Source organism: Fusarium odoratissimum (assembly GCF_000260195.1).
Source record: "Fusarium odoratissimum NRRL 54006 unplaced genomic scaffold supercont1.8, whole genome shotgun sequence".
In the NCBI taxonomy this organism is placed as follows: domain Eukaryota; kingdom Fungi; phylum Ascomycota; class Sordariomycetes; order Hypocreales; family Nectriaceae; genus Fusarium; species Fusarium odoratissimum.
The window spans coordinates 1,022,438-1,038,590 of NW_022158694.1; the positions used below are offsets into that span (position 1 = coordinate 1,022,438).

At 48.7% G+C, this 16,153-nt stretch overlaps 4 protein-coding genes across 5 annotated transcripts; 2 read left to right on the top strand and 2 right to left on the bottom strand.

Annotated features, from left to right (window-relative positions):
- The first annotated feature begins 1,810 nt into the window (after window positions 1–1,810).
- Window positions 1,811–4,163, top strand: FOIG_06157 (uncharacterized protein). Its single transcript, XM_031205147.1, has 3 exons — window positions 1,811–2,309; window positions 2,370–2,821; window positions 2,872–4,163. Exons 1-3 carry the CDS (start codon window positions 2,081–2,083, stop codon window positions 3,820–3,822), a joined length of 1,632 nt encoding a protein of 543 aa, XP_031065396.1. The 5' UTR covers window positions 1,811–2,080; the 3' UTR covers window positions 3,823–4,163.
- An 816-nt stretch (window positions 4,164–4,979) lies between these two features.
- On the bottom strand, window positions 4,980–7,113 carry FOIG_06158 (dipeptidyl-peptidase III; the record flags this gene model as incomplete). The annotated part of the gene is made up of 5 exons (XM_031205148.1): window positions 4,980–5,265; window positions 5,321–5,658; window positions 5,708–5,843; window positions 5,895–6,525; window positions 7,056–7,113. 5 exons carry the CDS (start codon window positions 7,111–7,113, stop codon window positions 4,980–4,982), a joined length of 1,449 nt encoding a protein of 482 aa, XP_031065397.1.
- A 190-nt stretch (window positions 7,114–7,303) lies between these two features.
- FOIG_06159 (uncharacterized protein) lies at window positions 7,304–9,621 on the bottom strand. The gene is made up of 2 exons (XM_031205149.1): window positions 9,267–9,621; window positions 7,304–9,219 (listed from the first exon to the last, which is right to left on the bottom strand). The coding sequence occupies exons 1-2, from the start codon at window positions 9,458–9,460 to the stop codon at window positions 7,341–7,343; spliced, it is 2,073 nt and encodes a 690-aa protein (XP_031065398.1). The 5' UTR covers window positions 9,461–9,621; the 3' UTR covers window positions 7,304–7,340.
- Window positions 9,622–11,245: 1,624 nt separating this feature from the next.
- On the top strand, window positions 11,246–16,049 carry FOIG_06160 (CAMK/CAMKL/KIN1 protein kinase). 2 transcript variants are annotated; one of them, XM_031205151.1, is made up of 4 exons: window positions 11,330–11,625; window positions 11,676–12,831; window positions 12,988–13,618; window positions 13,668–16,049. In XM_031205151.1, exons 2-4 carry the CDS (start codon window positions 12,049–12,051, stop codon window positions 15,683–15,685), a joined length of 3,432 nt encoding a protein of 1,143 aa, XP_031065400.1. In that variant the 5' UTR covers window positions 11,330–11,625; window positions 11,676–12,048; the 3' UTR covers window positions 15,686–16,049. The 2 variants fall into 2 exon arrangements, with proteins under 2 accessions (XP_031065399.1, XP_031065400.1); XM_031205150.1 differs by having other exon boundaries at window positions 11,246–12,831.
- The last annotated feature ends 104 nt before the right edge of the window (window positions 16,050–16,153 follow it).

The following is a 16,153-nucleotide window of genomic DNA, read 5'->3' on the forward strand; positions in this document are numbered from 1 at the left end:
TTTTTTTTTTTTTTTTTTTTTTTTTTTTTTTTTTTTTTTGGCGTAGTGTATAACGCCTTATATTATGTTGTGTTGAAAACAAACACCTTATTTTGTTATCTTGCTCTAACGCCTTTGGCTTCACTTTACACGTTGCTAGATGGGCATTTTGACTTTTAAATTGAGAGTATATATTGGCTACAGGAAAACAGAGTCTATTCTTCCTGGAGGGGAAAAAGCTAATGTGTTGTGTTTGCCGTGTTGCCTAACTTTAGATGTATCTCGCCGAGATATCGATATGGCTCACCAAATGAATCTGAATCATCCAACAAGGCAGGAGCCGGGTGATGCTTCCGGTAGATCATTCCAGTTTACCCCAGATCGCTCTTAACTTAAAAAGCCTCGTTGAAGAAGTAGACATCTATGAATATTTGAGGCTGTGCAATGATATACGAGTACCTTACCTACTTACCTTACCTTATGGACTTACGCCGTTCATTTGTGCCAAGAACGAACTACCTACCTACCTTATATAATACGATTCCTGTCAAGAGAATACGGACTGGTGCTATAGCTCGCTCGTGTTTAACAGTACCTAGTGGATTATGAACCTTTCAAGATTGAAACAATTATTCCACCTAAATCAGTACTGAATCCGCTTACACGTTTGATGGACATCTCTGACATCATTACAATTAACTTATCGAAATAGGTACAGCTAACTTAGGTCACTTGATCTCAACCGAGATGGGCACAGACCTCTTTTTGATTAGCATCTCATACGATTCAGTTATCACAAAACCATTCTTGTTTCGATCATCATTGTCACGCTGAGGTCCGAGGGTCACGCACAATCTCCAATATGCAGGAACAAAGTCTATCTCACTCGTACTACCGGTGCCACACAACGCCATGCCCTCTTCATCGTCCAAACTCCAAGTATGAATACTACCCAGTTTGGTATCATGCGTACTCAATACTTTACGGGTATTGATGCCTGATCTGTTATCCCGTTCCGAGGAGACGTTTTGCTTCACCGATTTGCCACTTCACTTGAAACAGAAGTTACTTTTTATGACTCGGCCTAACTCATGGAAAGCCTCAAAAACAAAGCCCCTATTGAAAAGTTGCCTTAGCTTTGTGCTATGACACTAACCTGGGAGACAGGTCATTTTCCCAATTTCTGTGTAACACTGGCATGATAAGGCCTTCGTATCAGATCCCAGAGAATTCGATGAGGTTTCAGTTGCTACTCTATAAACATCAGACTATTGATGGGAAAATTCACTGTAAACAAGAAGTTTTCAGGCTGCAATTTGAGTGAAACTTTGGAGCCTGACTTTATCCTATACTGGTGGGATCTAATAAGACAAATCCACTTAGAAAAAGCACAACTATCTCGTATCGGGCTTGACAACGCGAATGATCAGACAATCTTACACACTTGGGGACTCTGCAGAATGACATCGGATGCCAAGATATGCACATTGTCGTTTCGAGGCGCTTAAAAGTGTGCATATCGCTTGGTGTTGCAACAACCAACGACCACGTCGCTTGTGGTTCGCCTCACTTAAAAGCAAGATGTGTAATGTGCAAAGAAAGCAATTAAGTAGCCAGTATATACCGAAGCTCACGCTTGGAGTTTTGGCCTAGTTAGGATTGAGTCATGAACCAACAGAACTGGAAAGGAAGAAGGCTTAGATGTTAAATATTTCTAACGTCAAACATTCATAGTAGAATGTCTGTCCAACTTTATCACTTCAACCATGCACACACCCACATCTTACCCTCCACCATTCCCTGAGGTCAGTCAGAACGTCACGATAGTCGCAATGGCTGAAAGGGGTATTCCTGATTGACAAGGGGTGCATGCGCAGCCAGCCACATCGTCAACACGTCCCTATCATCACACTCCACAGGCCACGCACAATATCGATCATATGCGCCCATAATACAGGTCGGAATGCTACAGGTCATTTTACGATAGAATCCAATACATGCTTTCGTCATATCTTGGGACTTACTGATCTCTTTAATAGCCTGACCATCTCTTGTTAGCAAGTTCTCTTCCGTCTCGTTGTTCAACAGACAAGCACAAGTCATGGCTATCATCAACGCAGTGGCCATTCTGTCTTCCTCACAGATTATCTGGGGGATAACTTTTCTATTCTTTTGCTATGTAGCCGCTGTTGTGGTTTACAGATTATACTTTCATCCCCTCGCCAAATATCCTGGCCCCTTTTGGGCACGCATCTCAGCAGTCCCTGCATACTACTACACTCTCAGACAGGATCGACATGTATGGTTCTGGCAACTGCAAGAGAAATACGGTGAGCATTAGATAAATAACACAAGTTATTAGAGCATTGAATTTAACAAATATCATTCAGGTCCAACCTTTCGTATTACCCCCAATAGTGTCTTGATCAACACTCCCACCGGCCTCAAGACCATTTTTAACAACAAGGCAAATGTCAAAAAGGCCGAATACTATAAGACATACCCACGTAGTGTTCATGTCATGACAACATGGAACACTATCGACAAGACTATGCATGCTCGAAAGAGGCGAGTTATGAACCATGCCTTTTCCGACAAAGCACTACGCTCCTGCGAGCCTTTCATCCATTCCAACATTGACCGATGGATTGAGCTGCTCGACCAAGAGATTGGAGAGAAGAAATGGTCTCCCTCTTTGAACATGGCTCGTTGGGCGGATCATCTCGTCTTCGATACCCTTGGAGAGTTATGTTTTGGCAAATCGTTTGGCATGAAGGAGCACGATAGCGAGTTACGACACATTCCAACACTCATGACTGACTTTATGTCGACAATCCACCCGGTAAGATCCAAAACACCCAAGATGAATCTCTTATTAATGTTGGATGTTAGATTTCCTACTCCCCTTTTGCTCCTCTCTGGGCATGGCTCAAGCCCCGAGGTTTAGATTATCTTCTTGCAGAAGCAGCTCCTCCAGCCTTTAGCAAGTGGCAGGCTTTTGTCGAGCAATGCTTCACTGAGAGAGTCCAAGCCGAAAACGAGATGCGAGGCGTATGGGAGAAAGGTGATAGCCGAAAAGACTTCTTTCACTATCTCTTCCAGGCCGTGGACCCCGATACTGGAAAAGGGTACAGCAAAGATGAGCTTTTTGGCGAGAGCGAGTCTCTTATAATTGCCGGCTCCGACACCTCGGCTATAAGTCTCGCCGCTTCTTTCTTTTACCTTTCTCGATACCCACATGTTCAACAAAAGCTTGCAAGGGAAGTTAAGTCTGTCTTTTCCAGCGTGGACGACATCAAGGGTGGTCCAGCTCTTTACTCCTGTCAATATCTTAGAGCCGTCATTGACGAGACGCTGCGTATGAGCCCACCTGTTCCAGCAGATCTTTCACGAGAAGTTCAAGAAGGTGGAATTCTCGTTGACGGGGAGTATATTCCGCAGGGCATGAAAGTCAGCACCGCATCATACTGCATGCACCACAATCCTGACATCTATCCCGAACCATTCAAGTTCCGTCCAGAGCGTTGGATTGTTGATGAGAAGAATGAGTTTGGTGTTTCTCCTGAGAGTGTCTCTCTAGCCGAGAGTGCCTTTATGCCTTTCTCTGCAGGCCCTCGAGGATGCGTCGGGAAGAACCTGGCTTATCTTGAGATGAGTCTGGCTCTGGCCAAGATTGTTTACCACTTTGAGATCCGACGTGATTTCAGCAGCAATCTTGGAGGTGGCAGTCCTGACGCTATCGAAGGACGCCATACTGTTGATCAGTACCAATTGCGAGATATCTTCGTTGCCATCAGAGATGGACCTATGGTACAGCTCGCCAGACGTTCACGGACAGATTGATTATTCTCTACCGGGCTCAAAAGGCCTTTTGACCACTCTAACTCATCTTGAGTTCACCTTCCTGATTCTCTGGGTTTCGACAACTGATACTAGATGTATCCTACGCTTCATGCACTGTTATGAAAACAGTTCAACAATCCATATAGTTTTTAGACTTTCTATAGATGTAACGTCAGCGTTACAAAAGCATGTAATAGTTTTCCTTGTTTATTGGTTCTCCTTTTTAGCCCTCGCTGTCCAATTTACACTTCCAGAGAGATGTGCCCTTTTAGCTAAGATGATCTTATTTTGGATTAATAAGGTACCTTAGTCTTGACTCATTTCAATTCCCATCTTCGAGGCGTCGATGAAAATATTCAGGATGGTGTCTTCCTGTTTTGGGGACCTTATTGTAACCTGAAGTGAGACCACAGTACCTAGTATAAGAACCTTAAAAGTCTGATGATGATTACAGTAGGCAAGCGTATCATTTTTATTTTTATTTCATATTCTATCTGCACTGCATAATTGAGTTGCTGCTGAAGTTCCATGAGGCTCAAATGCCTCTACCTCCGAAGCGCTCATCACCATGACTTGAGCAAACTGGCCAAGTCCGGGGCTTCCAGTAGCTATGAGCAACTTGAGAACACATATTCAACGAAACATAACGGCTCGGTCTTGGAGACAAGCCTGCACGGTTGCAAAACTGCCGTGAACAGCAGGATCACCAAGTCTATGTGGAGGTAAACACTGCTCATGTATACATTGAAACGTCACAGCGAAACATATGGTCTTCGTGTAGTTGGATTAATCCTGTGCTGTATATCAAACATGAGAAGAAAAAATATAGGAGGTCTACAAAGAACCCCCAGATTCCATGCACCTTGACGCCCGCCCTTTGCGAATCTCAATGGGCCAAAACCTTCTCTTCCTTCCGCGTATGTGCTTTTGCTCTGCCCAGTTGCATGGGACCAACCTCCACCAACACTCATCTTGAAGACGAAATAGTAAAGAAAAAATGGAATAGGGGAATAAGATGACCTAATAGGAGGGGGAATAGAGAAAACATGGGGGAATGCGGGCGGAAACAAAGCTACACAAAGTGTGATAGACAAAAGAAATAGGTGACAGTTATACGGTCTTTGATCTCTAGGTAGAGGGAAGAAGTAGATCGTGGTCTAGCGCAGGCCAATAACACTCATCTCGAGGGTCCATACTCTTCGGATCCAGACTTTGAGCTTGCCCTCGACACCTGCAACATTCTCAAGCTCGACACCCTCCCACCAGCATCGCCGAGCAGGTTTACGCCAGAAGAGCAGAAGTTTCTGGGCCATACCAACAGCATTAGTGCCCATCTCGTTACCCCGGATGTCGCTGCGTAGACGGGCAAGAGCCAGACTGCAGATGACGGCCTTGTTAGGCTCACCAGCTCGATGGCCCCATCGATCATCATGGTTGAAACCACTAGTACAAGTAAGCATGCATTGCCAGCTATCAACAACACAGATAGTGAACTTACCCTGCCGTCAGCATCTCGATCAAGTGGGCCTCAGTAGTACCCGGCTCGTCGCTTCGCTTGAGACCCGAAAAGATGCCGTTCTGCTGCTGCAAAGCCTCTGCTGCTGCCCGTTTCACGGCAATCATATCAAGCGGGCCAATATCCGCTCGTGGAGGGATAGCATAAAAGTCAAGGTCCTCACGCAACACAATGATACCGGCTCGCTTAGAGTCGTCACGCGAGGTGCCAAGAGAAGGCGTATCCTCATCCTGAGACGCATTTGGTGATCCATCTGTGGGGATAGATTGTGCTACGTCCCTAAAGAAGTCAAGCATGTACTGAAGTGAAGCTGGGTCGTACTAGTTTTGTAAGCCACTGTTTGCGATGTGAGGAAGGGCATTAGCTTACGTCGACTTGTACTGCATCGCCGTCTGCAAAGCCGCCCATTTGGCCCTCAGGGAACAATCCATTCGGGAACAAAGAAAGCAGCACAAACTCGGGCAAAGTAAGCAGCTCGTCCCTAGAGAGATAAAACCTTGTGCCCCTATCTGAGAATTAGTACATCGGCAGCCAAACACCCACTTGTAACTCGCACCTTAGGTCCATAGCAATCGTCTCATCGGCACCAACATCTCCAAGAGTGCTAACAGGTGGCCCTCCCTGTTGCACCTGAGTAATAATACTCGCAGCTCCTCCTGCGGCAGCCATTAGGAAAGAGAATGTGGAAAGGGGACTATCGCCCTCTTCTGAATAAGCCGGAGGCGGTTCTGCGTCGTCGTCTTTGCGACTAGAATCTCCCTTGGTATCCCGAGGAAGTGCGCGCTTGGTCTCTGCGACTGGATCGCGGAATGCAGTAGTGCTTTGATCCGGATCAAAGGGGAGAGCTTCTCTAGGTGAAGAAGATTCGTATGCTGGTGCAGCTGAGCCTGATGCTTCTGCTTCGCAAGGAGAATGAGCGGTAAAAGCGACGAATTTGTCGGGACGCTCGTGAGCGTCGTGCGGCGGGGAGGTAAAGAGCGACGAGAAGGGGGGAGGACGAGAGGTTGAAGGTTCGGAGGCGGGATACTGCGGCGGGGGTGATTGATCGCGACTCAAAAGAATGTGTGATTCTGGTTCTTTAGCGGATTTGAGGTCGTCGGGGGTCGGTTCGCGATGATGACTTGATGTTGTTCGCGTGCTTGGCGGTCTTGATGAGTCTGGTGACGGCGTCTTCTTCTCCAAGGACACTGATGGTCCAATTCCAGCTTCCTGAAATTCAGACAGGATGGCGGCTTTCTTCTAAAAGAAAACAAAGTCGTTCAAGACGAGACTGCCCCAAGTTGACAAAAGGAGCAGCGGGAAAAAAGCAGTCGATTTAGGATGGGTGTGATTGATTCCAAAGGTGGTTGGCAAGGTAAACAGTCTAGTGATGGAGTCGAAACATTAAAGGTTGGCGGAAATTAAGCAAAACAGCCGAATCAGGATGAATCTCGTTCTTTCTCGTGTCGCAAGTCGCTGCCTCGCCGCGTTTCGAGGCTCTGTCTAAGGTATTGGATATCTGGCGATGTGATGTGATAGATGCGATGTGATGCGTGAGTGAGGTTCACATTGGTCCTAATGGAAGAACAACGGGCAGCGCGATTCCTCATTCGATGGCGGCTGCTCCCCTGAGGTGAGCCCCCCAAGCTTGAGTGACACTAAATTGGAGCCCCGCGATATAGTTAGAGTAGCCAATCAGAGCACTTATTTTGATACTAACAGGGTCCTAGCCGCTCACCTAAGTGGAGCGGCGGCGCTAGAGGCGCTGGAGTTGTAAGCCTAATCTTGGCATTCATCTTTGAGATGAGTGGTGATAATCATCCATGAACGAGGGTGATAGTTTTTTTTCTTTTTTTTCTTTTTGGCTATTAAAGGTTTTTGCAATACATTAGCCTAATGTCAAGTTCCTCAACTTTGAGTGCTGTGTTTTGGGTTCAACGGGGACGTTGAAAGGATACGTAGTGGCTGAAACAACTCGTCAACTGTCTTGTGACCAATGACTTGCAATTATGGATGGTATTATTTATTCGCTATCGCTATCTCCAAATATTGCACGAAGAACTTCATCGTGTGCCGTTTTACCCTCAACTGCTTCATTCTTATGCGGATTAATGGCGTGCTCAGGCTCAGGAGCTGGTGGCGTTGTGTTTGCAGGGGCTCCTTCGATTGACTTGATGCCGCCAGCCGGGAATGTTGAGTTCATCTTGACATCTTCCATGGGTCCTGAGCCTCCATCACGGCTTGTCGTCCCGGAGCCAGCTTCTGCCTCAGCCTCTGCTTGAGAGTGCGCGGGCGGCCTGACATTGAACCGCTTGCACAATAGTCTTGTTGGATAAAAGTCTTCGACTGTTCGAGTCATTTGCCCATACATGCCAATTTTGGCTGCCTCTTCTGCTGGATCTGCGATCTTTGGTTCAGGTTTCGACACCAGATCTGTCTCAGATCCGTTTGCTGAGACGATTGTTGGTTTCTTCGCCGTGGTGAATCGAGATGCCATAAACCCTGTCATCGGTTTGAAGATCCTCGCGCAATTGTGGAATTCCGACAATTCTCTGGCAAAGTCATCAAACGCCATGCCCTTAGGTTTGTACGGGAGCGGTTGGCTACCCGTTGCAAAATGCTCCAAATACGTTCTATACCGCGCCTTTTTCTCCTCATTGTCTGCGTAGGGTCCAGAGGAGCCTCGAGAAATAGCTGCGATGGCTGTCTCACGATCCAGCTGGGGTGCTTCATCCCATACCTGTTGCTGTCTTTCCTCTTCTGTCGCGGAGAATCCTTCTGGGAGCTCTCCCAAACCCTGGGGTAGATTTTTGTTCCCGGAAGCTGCAGCAAGTCGGTCGCGTGCTGAGCTCGTGATATAATCGAAGACCGATTTTCCTGGTAGACTCTTCTCTCCAAGAAGGGCTGCTCTAGACTTTGCATCATGGGTCGATGCCTTCGCAGCATCTGCTGTTGACTTGTAATCTGAAGGATTGGCCTGGTCTAGGGAAGATTTTGAGGATACCCATCCTTCTGGGACCGGAGGCGGTGCGTATTCCAAAAAGAGATCGGATAAGTCTTCTGTAATTTTGGCGAGTGCAAACCCATCGGGTGGTAATCGCCCATCATGACACCGTCCAAGACCATTACCAGCTCGAGCAGTTCGAGACACAAAAACAGGTGCATTTTTCAGAGTAGGGTTAATTGCTGCCGTTGCCTTCTTCGCCTTCTTTTTCTTTTTATCACCGCCGACGACACGATTGTATCTGATCTTTGGTCCCATTTCGTAAGGATCTTCCTCATCGGAGCCATTGTCATTCAAAATGCCCACTCCTATACCGCCTCGGCCAGGCTTAGTCTTAGATTTCTGCGAGAGCAAAGAGGAACTTCGGAGACCATTATCGTGAGAGTTATCTTCGTCGTCATCATCATCGGCTGCAGATGTGATAGGATTCAGACTCGACAATTTGGTTTCTCCGTCATGGCCCAGTCCCTTTCGATCGTTCTTGCGGACAAACTGAATCATTTTTGCATTGTCAGGCGCAAACAAATGTGTTTCAGAAGCCTGAGAGCTTTTATCTCCTAGCTCAAGCCGGGCGCTTCTCCGAATCTTAGGACCAATGCCTTGCCCGTCTTTCCATCCCATGCGCCGCAACAGCTTCAGTCCCATGGTATCTCCTTCAGCCCTCAGCAAGCCCATCAAGCCTCCGGTATTGGGATCCTGGCCGGAGGAGCCAAGACCAGCAAATGCTTGAGAAGTCTGGACTTTCTGAGCTTCGGCCGCATCAGCAAGGTCCTCCTCATCCATGTAGTCTTCTGGTCGTTGTTGCGATTGGTTTTTGGCATCTTTGTGGCGGTTGTTTCTACTCGAAACGAAAGTCGATGGTGTCCATCCCTCCTTGGATCCGACAGTATTGAAGTAACTGCTAAAATCAGCGCAAAGTCCTGGAAAAGAGATCTGTGTACTAACCCTGCGCTCCATCCGCCGGTAAATGCGCCATGAAGGCGTTTTCGACCTCTCTCATCCCTCACCTCCTGCTTCCATACTGGAACGAAGGAGCCGTCATCTCGAGCGTCAGGGTCATCGGGCAAAGGAGTGCCGAAAGTTGCAAAGGGTGCATGGAGATCGGCTTCGTAGGTCGCACGGGAGCGTTTATATGACATGAGACTGGGATGTCGGCGTGTCGCGTAGTTTCCTTAAAAGCATTGAATGCTAGTACTTGATGTCATAACATGTGGAGAGTGAGAAGATCTTCAATGTTGTTAGAGGGTTTGCGATGACGATAGAAGCTGAGTCGTCGCGAAGCTACAATTGGAGTCGCGACGTCAAATTGGGCTTATCGATAAGAAACAGAGTTGCGGCTTCACCCATCCCTAAATTTTGGGGGCCCTGGCGTCAGGCTTCGTTCACCATCTTTTTTAGATTGTGACAGGGGGCTCTATCAAAAGTTGGAGAACTTCGGTCTAACTGAGATTCATCAGCGTCGGGTATGCAAGTGCATGCGTGTGAAACGTTGTCAATCGAGGACCGTTCCATTTGTGGAAGGACACAATCAGAAGCGCAGCGTTGAAACAGTTTCGAAAAGCTGTTCAACTGTGAACCATGTCATATTCATTCAGAGACGTCATAGTCCTCCCTCGCACCCATGGGTTCAAGTTATCCTAAAGCAGTACGAAAAAGGCTATTCGTCTCTCCATCTCTCTATGGTTTCAGGCTTGACTTACACCTCTCAACTCGGAGACGTGACTCGGTGAGGCATTCTTTGCGTCTGATGGGCTATTGTTGGTGATTGTCTAGGAACCCTCGGCTGAAGGTCTTGGCTTGGCATTCCGCCTGAGGACGGTGGCTAGGTAGGTAGAGGTGATTGCTAGGTGTTAGTGAACACGAGACAAGGATGTGTTGCATCACAACGCATCGCATCACACCAACACTTCACACAAGCAGCAAGGTCTCATGTACTCGCCCGCCTTGTGGCTGCTTCGATTTTGCTTCTTCTGGCTCTGGAACAACTGTCGCATTCCAGCCCAATGATTTCCAAGACACATCTACCGCAAAAAGGAGACGAGATGTGAGCATGACTGCAGGATAAGAAAAGAAGCGAAGCCCTCAGCTGTGTCCAACAAGGCATTAAATTGAGGCTCTCGATTTCTTCCAAATCACAAAGATGTCATTATAAGCTTAGTTGAATTGCATAACCCATTGTAATCAACAGACATTTCCGCAATTTTCTTGAGCTCCGAGGCCTGATATCCAACCTTGAAACCCCAGCCTCCAACCCCTCGTCTAATCAGCCACGTAAATTTGCAGCACTTTGCGACAGATCCACTTCATAGATCAAAAATGCAGTGCTCTGGCTGGGTAGCTGACGTCGGATTATGATTCTTGGCTTTGTTGTTGCTATAAACAGGGAATTTGGCTTGGTAACGGTCAGAGATATCGTGGAGCGAAACAGCCAAAGTCTACCAATTGCAGCATGTGCAATGGCTTTCGATCGAGGCTTTGTTGACCACTAACTCGAATAGAGACCAGTGACTCCGACAATGTCGTCAAGGTTATTGACTAGCAAGTGAACAGATCCATTCCTGACAGTCCAGCGAAATGAGAGCTCAGCTCGAGCGAGATATCTCATCTCCACCCAAGGACTGGCCGTTGGTGGAAAGATGAAGCTACCTGCGTGCTAAGTGGAAAGTCCCCTGAAACGACTGAGATGCCCTGCTGTGCTAGTTGGGTAGCTCAAAGACAGCTGGACGGTGGTGGTGAAGTCTCGGCAGCTTGCAGCTGGAGGCATCCAGGTGTATCCTGGGCATCCAAGAGTTTAGAACCCAGGTTAGTAGATGGGACATGCCACTGCTGCTGCTGCCCGCCAGGACCAAGTCATTTTTAGCTACAATATCCATTATCCAATCTGAATCTGGTACCTAATAAGCTGCTTCTTTTTTCACCCGCCCCCCGATTTGGGATTTGACAGACGCTGTGCTGTCTTTCTTACTCGATCTGCTTGTCAGGTTTTGAGATCTTTACTCTCTCATCCTCTTGCATCTGTCTATTTGCATGCATATTTGCGTTGCCTTGCCTTTCATTGCCAGCAGCTTCTATATCTGATTCCCATCTCCGTATATCAGGCTCGGATTTGCACTGCCGTAGCACTGCTTGCTGGTTTATATCAAATCAAGACTACGACTACGGCTCTTCTCCCTTGTCTTACTTTTATCATTCTTTTGCATATAGCGCAGTTTCGCTTTGCATTCGACCTAACTGCTCCAAGCACCTTTTTTCTGTGTCTGAGTCTGAGTCTGCGTCTCGGTCTCGGTCTCTTATGAGATTGCCAGTATCACACCCCCTCGTCATCGCAAATCGCAAGCTGAGAAGAGCCCTCAGCCCATGATAGTAACCAGGTAATCCTGATCTTTCACCTCTCACGTCGTACTCGGCCAGCAGAAACACCAAGGGCCTTGCTAGTATTCAACAGCAATTACGACTACGTTACGACTGCGTTGGCATCTGTTACTCCAATCCATTTTCAAGGCCTAATAAGGACTCAACCCGGGTCATCCTCCCTGCCTACCAACTTAGGCATTGATACTACAGCAAGCGAACGACAGCTCACTGCCCTTTTGAGCAAACCCCAGAGTAGACGGGACCCGTTCAGTTCATCGACATCCCGCCTTTTTACACCGTCTATCTCTCACAACTGCACAGCGCATCACAACACAGCATAGCATAGCATAGCTAGCATTTTAGCTTCGCAACAATGGGAACAAGAACAGCTTCTTCTGCTGTTGCTGATGCATCACCGAGAGGACCTGGTCGCACTCAATCTACACGGTCTTCTCGTTCCAGTCGGGCTCCAGCTCCCTCTTTTCCTCCCTCGTCTTCCGCTTCAGCGGCCCCAGCAGCGCCTGCACCAGCCACGCCCACTGGAACAGGTGCCAACTACACCCAATCTCACACCCGCCAGTTATCACACTCACACTCCCATTCTCAATCTCGCTCCCAATCCCAGTCCCAAGCCTACGCCTCCCGCTCTCAATCCCATTCCCACTCTCACTCCCGCTCTGGTTCAAACGCCGCCAACTCACATCTCCCCCCTCATCATAACCATCATCAGCGTACTACCTCATCTTCACGTTCTCACCAGTCGCAACCTGTACCGCAAAATGACTACGAATCCTCACGCTTAGCCGCATCCGCAAACCATCAAAGAAGCTCGAGCAAGGAACGACCACCCCCGGCCAGGGGCCCCGATCCCTCGCGGGCCCATCGACGGAGCTCTTCTCGATCAAAGAACAACCACCACAGCCCTCATCCCGAAATGCCTCCTTCCGCCAACCCTCCCAGTAATGGCGCTGGCAATGGAACTGCTTCTCAGCAGCATGGCCATGCCGACGCGCCACCCCGAACTTCAACATCTAAGCACGCGAGATCACGTACCGTTATCCCAACTCAATCTGGAAAATGGATGCTAGGCAAGACCATTGGCGCCGGCAGCATGGGCAAGGTTAAGCTCGCCCGAAAGGAGGATGGCAGCGAACAGGTGTGTTTTGGATTTATGTTTTTGTTTGATGTCGCCTATTTCCGCGCATTGTTTCATCATTCGGCTATTCGCATTCATCCATCTGCCCCTCATGACTAGGCCGCGATGATGCCTATCAAGCTTTAAATTTCCACGATACTAATCACACCTCACCAGGTCGCCTGCAAAATTATTCCTCGTGGCTCAACCGACGATGGCCACCAATCTCGTGCCGACAAGGAACGCGCCGATCAATCCAAGGAAATCCGAACTGCCCGTGAAGCGGCTATCAGCACCCTCCTGAATCACCCCCACATCTGCGCCCTTCACGATGTGGTTCGTACCAACCACCATTGGTATATGCTTTTCGAATACGTCAACGGCGGCCAGATGCTCGACTACATCATCTCGCATGGCAAGCTCAAAGAGAAGCAAGCCCGAAAGTTTAGTCGGCAGATCGCAAGTGCTTTGGATTATTTGCATAGAAATAGCATCGTCCACCGAGACCTCAAGATTGAGAATATCCTTATCAGCAAGACGGGCGACATCAAGATTATCGATTTTGGTCTAAGTAACCTCTTTGCTCCGCGTGGCCATCTCAAGACCTTTTGCGGGAGCCTATACTTTGCTGCTCCCGAATTGCTGCAGGCCAGAGCTTATACTGGCCCAGAAGTTGACGTATGGAGTTTTGGCATTGTTCTATATGTTTTGGTCTGTGGCAAGGTTCCATTCGATGACCAGAGCATGCCCGCGCTCCATGCCAAGATCAAGAGAGGTCTTGTCGATTATCCCGCATGGCTGTCAAGCGGTAGGTTACTCAAGGGTTGCTTTTGTACTATCTTCTAACTGGATTGCAGAGTGTAAACACCTTCTATCCCGCATGCTGGTGACGGACCCCAAGCAGCGAGCGACAATGCAGGAGGTGATGACGCATCCATGGATGGCTAAAGGCTTCAACGGTCCTCCCGATAACTACCTGCCCGTTCGCGAACCGTTAACGACGCCCCTGGAGCCAGAAGTCATTCTCGCTATGCAGGGTTTTAACTTTGGTACACCCGAAAGTATAAATGCACAACTCACCAAAATAATTGAATCAGAGGAGTATCAGCGCGCCGTTAAGCTCTATCAACGAGAAAAGGAGCTCCCTCCACCCGCTAAGGATGCCGAAAAGAGGAGACCATTCGGTTTCGACTTTTATAAGCGCAGGAATTCTGGCAACAGCCGCGATACTTTATCGGCTCCTAGCTCCGAGGCACTGCAGATCGGTAACGATCCAATGAACGCATTTAGTCCTCTTGTATCCATATACTACCTCGTCAAGGAGAAGCAGGATCGCGATCATGCTGATATGGTTCCGCCAGCAGCAGCTCAAACACGCGACAAGGAGAAAGAGAAGGAAAAGGAGAGAGAGAAGGAGAGAGAGAAAGAGCGTGAGCGTGAGCGTGAGAAAGACCGAGAGAGAGAAAAGGAGCGTGAGATTCGTGAAAAGGAGAAGGCAAGGGAGGCAGAGCCGATGCCCGAGATTGCGGCGCCTCAAGCAGCCCACACCAACTCTGCCGCTTATGAGATGCCCGGAGAGAAACCCACTGGTGGACGAAGCAGGCCTCGCGCGAGGACACATGGTGAAGACGACATGCCTGAGGTACCGAAACCTCCCCCTGCACCACCCGCCGAGCCAAGGGTTGAGCAACTTCAAAAGAAGGAAGGCACCGCAGCAGGTATTCTGCGTAGGTTCAGCACACGCAAGCGTAGGGACCCTGAGCGTCTAGACAAAGACCGATCGCATCCTCCTGTGGTGCAAGTCCATTCACCAGCTGAGCCTTCTCCCTTGGCACCCCGCAAGAGCTTCAGTATCCGTCGTGGACGCCGCGATAGAGAGGATGCGTCAGATTCACAAATCCGTTCCGCGAGTGGCCAGCAGCATGGTGAACTTCTTAGCCCACCAATGTCTGCAGGTGGTTCAAGGGAGAACCGACGAGGAGGTGGCCTGGGTCGGTCGACTAGTGTCAACTCAGCTGACCTGAGACGGCGAAAAGACCCCCCAGCAACCAGTGGTTCTGATCAATCCGTCGCGAATGAAGATGCTTCCAGCACACACCGTGCCCACGGACACTCCCGGTCCGTGAGCCTGAGGGCCAAGTCTATTGGCCATGCTAGGAGGGAAAGTATTCAGCAGCGCCGCATAAGAAGAGAGGCTGCTCAAGAGGCCAATGTGCCTGAAGAAACAGATCAGGAACTCGAGCAGAGTGGTGTATCCACAGACCGATTAGACGACACAGAACTTGCCAAGCCAGTGTTCCTGAAGGGACTTTTCAGCGTCTCGACGACATCGGGCAAGTCAGTACCTGCGATTCGGACCGACATCAAGCGAGTACTGCAGCAATTAAACGTGGAGTATACAGAGATCAAGGGCGGCTTCAACTGTCGCCATTCGCCCAGTATTGACCTGAACAAGGTGCAAGACCCTCCCACGAGTCCCGGCATGACACCAGGACATAAGCGACGATTCAGTTTTGGCGGCCTTATGCGGGGAGACGATCGTGAGCGTGAGCGGGATGAGTTTCGCGACTCAGAGCGACCTCCTACTACACCACGAACGCCAGGACGCTCTGATCGAGATCGCAGCTTTTCCAACTCCGAGACCTCGTTCGACAGTATTCCTGGAAAGAATGGGGGTCCATCAAGACGAATCCCTGGAGAGACGAGCACGCAAGTGCAAAGTGACCTCGGAGGAAGCATGGTGCTGGAGTTCGAGATTTTTATCGTGAAGGTCCCGTTACTCTCATTGCACGGCATTCAGTTCAAGCGATTGACAGGCAACACGTGGCAATACAAGAGCATGGCGGACCATATTCTTCGAGAACTGAGACTATAAGCTATGATTGAACACTTCTCTAAGAAGAAATTTGCAAGATGGGAGTTTGGTTGAAGCAAGCACTGGGAAGGAGTTGCGTTGTTCGTAGACGTGAAGCATGGCTGGCTACCGCCGGGAATTTCAAGCGACAGAGGGCACTAAACACGTGGTTGGTTGTATAGTTCGATGGCGCTTTTCGTTGTTTTAACTTCTAAGCATGGGTCGTCATAAAGAAAGCACATGGTGGTAATGATTTTATTATAGCACTTACAGAGAGAGAAAGTACTGGAGAAGAGCTAGGAGAAAATGAATGTAATTGGAGATTTTATGCTAAACATGACTGAGACTACCTGGCCAAGCTATACTTTGTTGACCATGGCGCTGAAATATGTGATTGTCACTCAGAAACCCTCGAGTCTTTGGGGCACAGATCGAGCTGTGACAAGGCTTGGGTGGTACAAGGCTGACAATGGTTGTTTATAGTGATAG